The 9,490-nt window shown below is 48.1% G+C and overlaps 1 protein-coding gene across 1 annotated transcript; it reads right to left on the reverse strand.

The window, feature by feature from the left end:
- Positions 1-50: 50 nt before the first annotated feature.
- On the reverse strand, positions 51-9,163 carry GM2A (ganglioside GM2 activator). The gene is made up of 4 exons (XM_084884082.1): positions 8,786-9,163; positions 3,179-3,340; positions 988-1,170; positions 51-637 (listed from the first exon to the last, which is right to left on the reverse strand). Exons 1-4 carry the CDS (start codon positions 8,870-8,872, stop codon positions 458-460), a joined length of 612 nt encoding a protein of 203 aa, XP_084740208.1. The 5' UTR covers positions 8,873-9,163; the 3' UTR covers positions 51-457.
- Positions 9,164-9,490: the final 327 nt, after the last annotated feature.

Genomic DNA, 9,490 nt, shown 5'->3' on the forward strand with positions numbered 1-9,490 from the left:
CTTCATTGTCCGAGGGGTTGGAGTAAAATGAAAACTGATAATACTCTCACTCTGCTTTTAAGTTAGTGATAAAAAAAAAAATTTTAATGAGAAAAATCATTCAAGGTACTTCAGGAGAGCAAGACTGGGTTAGTCTGAACTTGGGGTAACAAAACATGTTCATTCTCTTCCTTGACTGCTTGGAAAGCAAGTTAAGCTCTTAGAGAGAAAGCCAGAGGGGTGAAGAGGAGAATGAAGTGGCCAGCCCAGCAGATGTCCTGAGCCATCAAGAACTGCCAGGATAATCCCACCTTAGGTTAGGGCTGCTTGCCCACACCTAAAATGTCAGTGGCACAAAATGGCTTCCAGCGAGGGTAGTAGCATCACTGGGGAAAGGGGCTCGAAGGAGGACAGAAAATCAGAATTTGGCTTTGACAAATGCAGGACAGAGGATGAGGGACACCTTCCTCACAGGCCTTCATTCTGCTGCAGCTGGTGCCACATTAATGGCCTGTAGAGAGACATCGATCTTGAAACAGCCCAGATGTTTCTTGCCGCTGCTTAGGATATTCTGGATGCGGTAGTTTCCGGTACTGAGCCAGCCGGGCAGGTCCAGGTGGGGTATGTTGATAACACTCTTGGGCAGTGAGTATTTGCCCTGCGGAAATGCCAGTGGATCACAGGTCAGTGGGAGCCTACTGACAGAACTCTCTCCTGGAGCCACCTCTAGGTTGCAACCAGGAACCATCCCTCCTCCCATTCTCCTAAGAGCCACAGAAGATTGGAGACTGTCATAGCCCCGTAGAGCACTGAAGGTCACCCCAAACTTTCATAGATGAGTAAACTGAGGTTCCCAAAAGATAAGCAGTTCAGAATAGGTCACACCAATTTACATCTCACCCACAGACATCTAGATCTGCTGGCGAAAGAAGGCAAGGGTCCTTCTCTCTAAACCCCATGTCTTTATGCCAGCCACGGGGATAATGCTCTCCCTCCCTGAGTACTCACTTCTTTGAAGGGACAGTGGCAGGGAAGCCCATAGGTGTGCAGGGGCTCTGGGCAGGGCTCTCCAGGGGGGAGGAACATGTCAAATACGTTACAGATGTCATCATAGGTACAGCTACCGACTTGTTCTACACATGGGACTTTGACCCAGAAGCCAGCCATTTCCTTCTGCACAAGTAAGTCCACCTGGTGAAAAGATTTTGAAAAAGTGTCAGTTTCAAGGCAAACATACTAGTTCCTCTGCCTCTTTAAAATGACAGCATTTCATTTCAATCACACGGTTTTTAATTGCTTTTGATCTTTGGAACATGACATACAGGACTGGAAAGGATTTTTACAAAATGCTGGGTGTCAACAAATGTGTGGGGAAAACCAAATCTGCTGTTGCCGTTAGAGGACAAACAGGTTGAAACACTTAGAGGCACATTGGCAATAGATATCAAGAGAAATAAAAAGTCTGTGTCTATATGATCAGAAAAGTAGGAAAAGGTGCATTTCAAGAATAAGGAAAAGATGAATTTCAATTTCTGCAAAGCTCTTTATAATAGCAAAAACTAAAAAGAAAAACTACCCTGGAAACAAACTAAACATCCAACATTAGATTTAAGTAAACTATGACAGATCTACAACAGTATATTTCTGCCATTAAAAATGATTAGGTAGATCTATGCCAAATGCCACAGAAAGAAGTATGGAAGATAATAGTATGACGTGAAAAGTAATAACACATGTCATATAATCTCACAGTATAAAGATACATATATTTACAAATGCAGAAAAAAATTCTGACAGGATATGTAAGTAGCTAGCAATGTCTATCTTGTGAGGAGTTAGATTATAAGAGGACATTTATAAGGAGCACTGATTATTTTCATATATATCCACTAAAATTAATATGTATGTTATATGTGATTATATGGCGGAATATTCCAAAATGTTAAAAGTGTTTACCTCTTATCACAAGGTAGAGAAATTTCAGGTGATTTCTTCCCCCCCCCCCCCCATTTTGACCATTTGTGTTTTCTAAAGTTGACTACATATCTCTTGCTAATTAATGTGTCTGTTTTATAGTTAACTAGAGGCCCAGTGCACAAATTCCTGCACAGGTAGGGTCTAGCTGGGCTGGCACTAATCAGGGCCTGATCAGGGCTGGGCTGGCTGAGGAGAGGGGCCATGGGTGATTTGCCATGGGCCCACCCACCATTGGGGGTGTGATCAATTGGGGTTGGGGCCAGCTGTGGGGAGGGGCTGTGGTCAGTGGGCCAGCTGGCCCCACCCCCAAATTGGGTGGGAGGAGCTGAACAGGGATCAATAGCTGTGGGAGGATCTGTGGGAAGTTGGCTGGCCAGTCACACCCCCAATTGGTGTGGGGAGGGGGGGGCCATCGGGGAGCAGAGCTGGCTGGGAGAGGAGCTGTGGGCTGATCAGGGTGGTGGGGGTCCATTGGAGGCAGAGCAAGCTGGGGAGAGAAGCCGCAGGCAGTTGGCTGGCCAGCCCTGCCCCTGATTGGTGTGGGGGGGACAATTTGGGGTGGAGCCGGGTAAGGGAAGGGGCCATAGTAGATGGCTGGCCAGCTCCACCCCTTATTGGGGTAGGGGAGGCAATCAGAGGTAGGGCCAGCCGGGGGGGAGAAGGGGAGGTGGTGGCCCATCGGGGTTGGGACTGGGGGGGTTGGGACTGGGGGGGTTGGGAAGGGGAGGGACTGCAGGAGGTTGGCCTGCCGACCCTACTTTCAGATTGGACCAGTTCACTGGCCACAGTAGGCATCATCGCAACGGGTCCAGTTCCTGTCGTTATGGTGTTCTGGTTGCTAGCTTTTTATAATATATAGATAATGACACCATTACCAAAAACCAAATTGCCCAACCACAGTTGTTGGACAACAGTGCATACTATGCCATCCTGTCCGGGAGACCGGAGCACTCCCTGCCAGGTATGAGGAAATGAGCCATCCGTGCCCTCAGTGGGAAGCTGTTGGGGCTAACAGAGATTCCTTCCGATCTCAAACATCATGGTACTGAGCGTCTATGAACCTGAGCACGAGTCTAAAAACCAATGCCTCCTTTGCTGCTCTGGGATGCCAGGCCTCTAGGTATTCGGGTCCCTGAGCATAAGTCCCCCAGTGCCCTGTCAGCTGGCCGAGGGCACCTTCCCTCCAGCTCCTGACTGATCCCCCCCTCCCACCACCACTCACCTTCAGAGGAGAATTGAGGGCGACACTTGTCTGGGTCTCAGCACTCACAGTCACATTCCCAGGCTCTACAATGGGGTTAGGTTCCACATTCAGGCTTTTGATCAGCACAGGGTCCTTCCCATCGTCACAGTTCTCCCAGTTAAAGCTACTGATCCGGAATGCCTATAGACAATAATGGCAGCAAGAAAAGAGAAAAGTTGACAAAAGGAACTCTCATAAGTCAGAAAAATCAACAAAATAGGCTACTTGAGGGTGTGACCCTACAAGAGGAAGGACTGAAATCAAAGACTCAAAAGACATAATTTCCCGAAAGTGTGCTAAACTATAAAATAAAGCACAGTATACCTCACCTTGAACTGATAGTTAATGCTAGAGGAGGAACTGAAACTCGGTGTTACGGATGCTCAAACACTCAAAACAGGAGAACTAACTATATCTTCCTGTTTTGTTTGAAAGGTATGATTGGACGGAATCTGATGTCAGCCCCAATAAATGATCTCCCACCTCCCTGCCCCCGACTCCTCTCTAGCCCGTCTTGGGATTTCCTTGGAGGGAAGCTCCTGGAGGATTTCCCTTTGCAGCCAGAACCCAGGACTTGATTCCCATTACACACCCAGCAGACCCCCACCCCAATCAAGGGCCAAATACAAAACACAATGGGAAACAAAACATCCAACGCCCCACCCTCCAAGGGGTATGCAGTTAACCCAGGAAGGGAATAGGACACATAAGAAAAGATCCCCAGTGAGCCACTTGTTGATAATCCCATTGAATTAAGTTCCCCAGTCCTAACCAGTGCTTTCTTACTACTTTCTCATTGCTCATGCCCTGACCCCATCTGAGTCACCTCCTCCCCTCTACAGAGCCACTTCTCTTCTTCCTTCACATCCCCCAGAGGTCTCCTGATTCCACTATTTTGTCCAACTACCCGGGACCACTGACTCTCTACTCCCAGGAACCCTGCTTGTCTGTGATCTTTCAAACTTGCTATACCATGCAGATTCTGCCCACCCACTCACACCTTTCCCAGCCCCTCTGAGAAACGTTCAGTATGCCTGCCACGCACATCCCAACTTAAAAGGAAAACCTGCCGGTCCCAAGCTGGTCCCCATCATCCACACACCTACAGCCGACTGGGACAAAAGAGAACACTGAACCCAATCTGGTAACGGAATTTCTCTGCCTCTGGTTTGGGAATTGAGATGGAGGCAAAGTCACTCTGAGGACTTTGGGCTTTGCTTCATTATTGATTCATAGCTTTGAGATGGGGCCAGAACTCTGAGACCCATGACCCATGACTAAGACATAGGAACGAGAACTGAGGGTTTGTGGAAAAGGGAACAGATGGAGTCACCTACCCCCTTGCCACTCTTATCTAAACAGGCAGTGAAGAGCATGGCTTTAGAGTGAGATGTGGGGTAAATCAAGGCTTTAGTCAACAGATGTGGGTGGAAATCCTAGCTCAGTCACCATATCATATGATTATATAAGCCAGTTTCCTCTTTGGAGCCCCAATTTCCACATCTTTTAAGTGGGGGCATTTATACTTTCCTCTCGGGACTGTGGCAAGGGTGAGAGCATGTGTAAAATGTTCATTACACAATGCCAGGCCCAAAGCATGAGCTGGCTCATTAAATGGCAGCCATTAGCCATCCCGGCCTCCACTTCTTGCCTCTAGTTCCATGAGATTCCTTAAATACCTGGAATAAACACCTTTCCTTGAGCTTCTCGAAACGAAACACTGTGCCATGACTAAGAAAGGCAGGACAGAGTCTGATTCATCCCTGTATTCCCCACAGCCCCTTACATAGTGTAGGAATCAATAAATGCATCCTTCAGCATTCGTTCCACAAGTATGCATAGAGCAATGATCACCACGCGGTGTTAATAGTGGTAAACAATTAGAAATGTCCCTGCTTAGATTAATGTACATATTACTCACTAAGATTTCTGAGTGCCATAGGTAAACAAAAGGTAAGGTGGAGAGTAACCAAGGACTTACTCCTTAAGCTGGACTCCTGCAGGATGAGGAGTCCACCGGGTAAGAAGAGAGGAAAAATGTCCAGGCAGAGGGCACATGTGTAAAGACATGTGGTAGGAAGCATCTTAGCTGCTCTGGCACTACAAGAAAGACAGTGAGCCAAAAACCAGTTTGGCTCAGTGGATAGAGCGTCGGCCTGCGGACTGAGGTCCCAGGTTTGATTCCGGTCAAGGGCATGTACCTTGGTTGCAGGCACATCCCCAATAGGGAGTGTGCAAGAGGCAGCTGATCTATGATTCTCTCTCATCGATGTTTCTAACTATCTCTCTCTTCCTCTTTGTAAAAAAATTAATTTAAAAAAAAAATATATATATATATATATATATATATATATATATATATTTATTTATTTATTTATTTTTTAAGAATTAGAAAAGAAAAAAGAAAAAAAAAACAGTGAGCTAGATGCTGTGGACAAGGAAACAGAGGAGGTGGAAGGGGTGGCAGGATTGTTTCACACAGGACCTCGCAGGTCATAATCAGGTGACCAGATTTTCTGTAAGTGCAATGGACCCCATTGCAGGAGAATGCCATGTTCTAGTGTATGGTTGAGGGCAGCGTGGAGAGGGACAAGGTGGAAGGGGGAGACCAGTTAGGAGGCTACCGTCAAAAGAAAGGGAGCCTGGGATTAAGAGTTAAGCTGGAGGAGGACTAGCCATTTTCTGGAACTACTTTCACAGTTTCGTAGGCAGCCTGATTGACACTGAGGACTGCTCCCAGGCTGGAGGAAGTGGTCAGAGAAACCTGTGGGAGTTAAAAAAAAACCTTCCCTCTCCTAAGTGACCCTTCCCCCAGGCCCTCAGAGAGACGGAACAAGATAGTTTCTAGATGCCTAACTAGCAGCTTCCGTGGCAATGAATTCTGCAGCTGAGGCCAGCCTCACCTGGAAAAGGAGGTATGATGGATTAGCAATGACCACCAAGGGCCAGGCCGTGCACCTGATATTTGCCATCCCAACATGCGGGAAGAAGAGGCAACATGGGGCAACTCAGAGTGGAGGGGAAAGGCACAGCTCTGAAGGCGGAAATGTGGGTACAAATCAGAGATGGGTTCAAATCTGATCTGAGCCACTCTCACTAGCCGAGACCATGGCTATTTCCTCACCTACCCAATGGGCATCGTTACATCTTCTCGCAGGGCTCCTGGGAGAGGAGACGTTTATATACTGAGAGTGTAGATCACCACTCTTCACATCTGTCAAGCCCATGAAAACTCTAGACAGAAAACGGACCACAGACCAGAGGAGACCGGGGAGACGTGACAACAAATGCAAAGTGGCAACTGGACTGAATCCTGAAACACAAAGAGGTCCTTCATGGGAAAACTGGTGAAATCCAAACAAAAAGCCTAGTGTTTCGTCAAGTAACAATGTTGGCTTCTCAGCTTTGACAAGTGCACTACGGCCAATAAGATGTTAACACTCAGGGAATCTGAGTGAGGAGCATGTGGTATCTGTTCTATCTGTGCATCTTCTCTGCAGCTCTGAAATTACTTCCCCTCAAAAAAAAGGTTATTACAGGGGAAGAGGCACATGGCTTAACCTATTATGGATGCCCAAACACTACCCAACAGCCTTCATCTGGCCTGTGAGCTCGGGGTCAGGGCTTTGAATCACAGGAGCCAGAGAAGTGCTCGATGATGGCCTGTAAGGGACCAAAAGTGCCACTTGCTATGTCATTTTAGGTGAGTCCCTACCTTTCTCTATGGTCCTGAGTGAGGTAAGTGAACTTCATGATGTCTCAAGGTCTCTCCAAAATTATCGACCTAAAACTTTCTGAAATGGCATCCATAGCCAAGACATATACAATGGGGATGTAGGGCAAGCTCGCACCTTAGCCAAACTCCACCTCATAGCGGTCAGATCTGGAGCCAAGAGAAACATTGTCAAGCTACCTTCGTGGACAAACGGAATCCTCTGGAAGATCCTAGCTCCTTCACTCAATAAGTGAAACACACCCCTTGCCCCTGTGCCAGGGTGAGGCTGAGTCCAATGGCTTACATCCCTGTAAGATTTCGGAGCAGCAATTTTCAACTGGTGTGCCGCAAGAGGCAAACTGGTATGCCGCAAGAATTTTTAAAACGTGCAATACCTGACGGTTTAGTCAGGGGCACTGACCTCTTTTCCCTTTGATTGTCAAATTTAAAAAAAATGACAACAGCACGGCTGGTATGGCTAAATGGTTGCCTGTTGACCTATAAACCAGATTCGATTCCCAGTCAGGGCATATGCCTGGGTTGTGGGCTCAATCCTCAATGGGGAACGTGCAGGAGACAGCCAATCAGTAGTGATTCTCTCTCATCATTGATGGTTCTATCTCTCTCCTCCCTTCCTCTCTGAAATCAATAAAAATATTAAAAAAAAAAACAAAAAAAAAACAATGACAACAATCAATACAACATTAGCCATCTAGTATGAATGAATCAAAATTAAACTTATTTTCTTGTCGGATCAGCAAAAAATATATTTTTTGGTGAGCCTCAGAATTTTAGTAATTAGTTTATGTGTGCCATCAGATGAAAATGGTTGAAAATCACTGTATTAGAGCAATTCCTTCACTCACAATTCATAAGAGAGGCAGGGTGGCATCAAGCCCATTTAACAGATGAAGAGACTAAAGCCCAAAGGCCATGCCCATGGAGTAGAGACAAAGATAGGACCAATAGCCAAGCCTCCCAGCTCTCAGTCCTATCCCACCTTCCCTATACCACATATAGAGGTTTCTCGCTCTCAGACAAGTATTTCCAAGGTGGTTGGAAGGAAGGGATCTAGGCTGGGCCCCTCTCGGCTGCCAGAGATAGTATCTTGCCTGCAGTTATGCAGCAAAGAGGCCATGAAACTAGGCCTATGGTAGGTCTCAGAACTTCCCTTTCCCCAGGGCCTGGAGCTTAGGGTGAGTAAGAAGGAAAGAGCAAGCTTGGAGGTCAGAGCCTCTCCATCCATGGCTCACAACCAGAGCAGGGCTGGATCTTTGTCGCCAGAGGAACAAGGCTGGACCTTCTGGCTTGGAGGGCCTCTCCACCCACCCAGCCAGCCAAAGGGGGGAAAGGTGGGCAGGTAAACAGGGCTGGGACTAAGGAAAAGTACCTTAGTCTTCCAGTTCTGCAAATGTTCGCTCAGACGGTTGGAAAGAGGGCAGGAGAGTACAGAAGTGAATGAGCCTAAACTTTACTTCAGAAGATGTCTGGAGCTGAGCAAGCCCGTACAGACCTCCCTCACTGGACAGGCGAGGACATGCTGCCCCAAGATGCACCACTTTAGCATGTTTCCCGCATACATAAGCATGTAACTAAATTTGGTTATTTTCTCTTGATCATCTGTCTCCTGTCGATTTAAGTATTAGACCAGCAGAAATGACCTAGAAGGGTAGAGGAGAGCTGTTTCGTCTCCCACATCAGGAAGCAAACCCTTGGCAAGAAAAGGACCCCCTCGGAGTTCCAGTTGGTGACTTTGGGCGGCTCTGCTGCAAAGAAGGAATTCCAGAGACGGAAACAGCTCACCCTATCTTCCATCCCAACCCCGTGGGGCCGGGAGAGTGGCAACAGCCCCCTAAAAGAGCGGCACTCACCTGCTTTGGAATCTTTGCAAGGGCCTCATGGCCAGCGAGAAGCAAGCCCAGGGAGATCAGCAGCGGAGCCCGAATCAGGGACATCATTGCAGAAGGTGGGCTCGCGAGAAGGTAACTACCAGATCTGGGGCCGCGGCGACTCCTTTAAAAGCCGGTCGGCGTTGGTTGTGCAAAGCTGGTATTGTTATGCAAAGCGGAGCGCGGCGACTTCCAGACGCGCCCCAACCCGTCGGGATCTGGGATTTCAAGGCCTTGGGGGGAAGCAGATCTTTCCCCAACATGCACCTCAGAGGTTCCTCCTTGCGCCCCTTTCAGCGGCGTGGGCGTCCAGCCCCGCGGTCCGAGGGGCGAAGGCGCAGTCGGAAGAGGAAAGGGGCGGGGCTGAGGGCGGGAGGGGCGGGGCCTAGGCGCGAGGGCGGGGCGGGGCTGTGGTTTCTGAGCAGACGCTGTGCGGGTCTAAGCAGGAAGGACATTGGTTTTCCATCCGACATGATTTTGTTAAGCTACTACATTTTGTAGGTGAGGTTTGCTTTTAAAAGAATCAATAGGGGCCCTGGCCGGTTTGGCTCAGTGGATAGAAGCGTGGGCCTGTGGACTCGGAGTCCCAGGTTGGATTCGGTCAAGGGCATGTACCTTGGTTGGGGTGTGCATGAGACAGCTGATTGAGTTTCTCTTTCATCGATGTTTCTAACTCTCTCTCCCTCT

The sequence above is a fragment of the Pipistrellus hanaki genome (assembly GCF_964339955.1).
Source record: "Pipistrellus hanaki genome assembly, chromosome: 5".
In the NCBI taxonomy this organism is placed as follows: domain Eukaryota; kingdom Metazoa; phylum Chordata; class Mammalia; order Chiroptera; family Vespertilionidae; genus Pipistrellus; species Pipistrellus hanaki.

Bases quoted from the DNA above. Each gene is read 5' to 3' on its own strand.
- GM2A (XM_084884082.1), bottom strand. From the start codon at position 8,872: ATGATGTCCCTGATTCGGGCTCCGCTGCTGATCTCCCTGGGCTTGCTT. The intron at 3,341-8,785 runs GTGAGTGCCGCT...TATTGTCTATAG, and splicing joins TTGCAAAGATTCCAAAGCAG to GCATTCCGGATCAGTAGCTT. The intron at 1,171-3,178 runs GTGAGTGGTGGT...TCTTTTCACCAG, and splicing joins CCCTCAATTCTCCTCTGAAG to GTGGACTTACTTGTGCAGAA.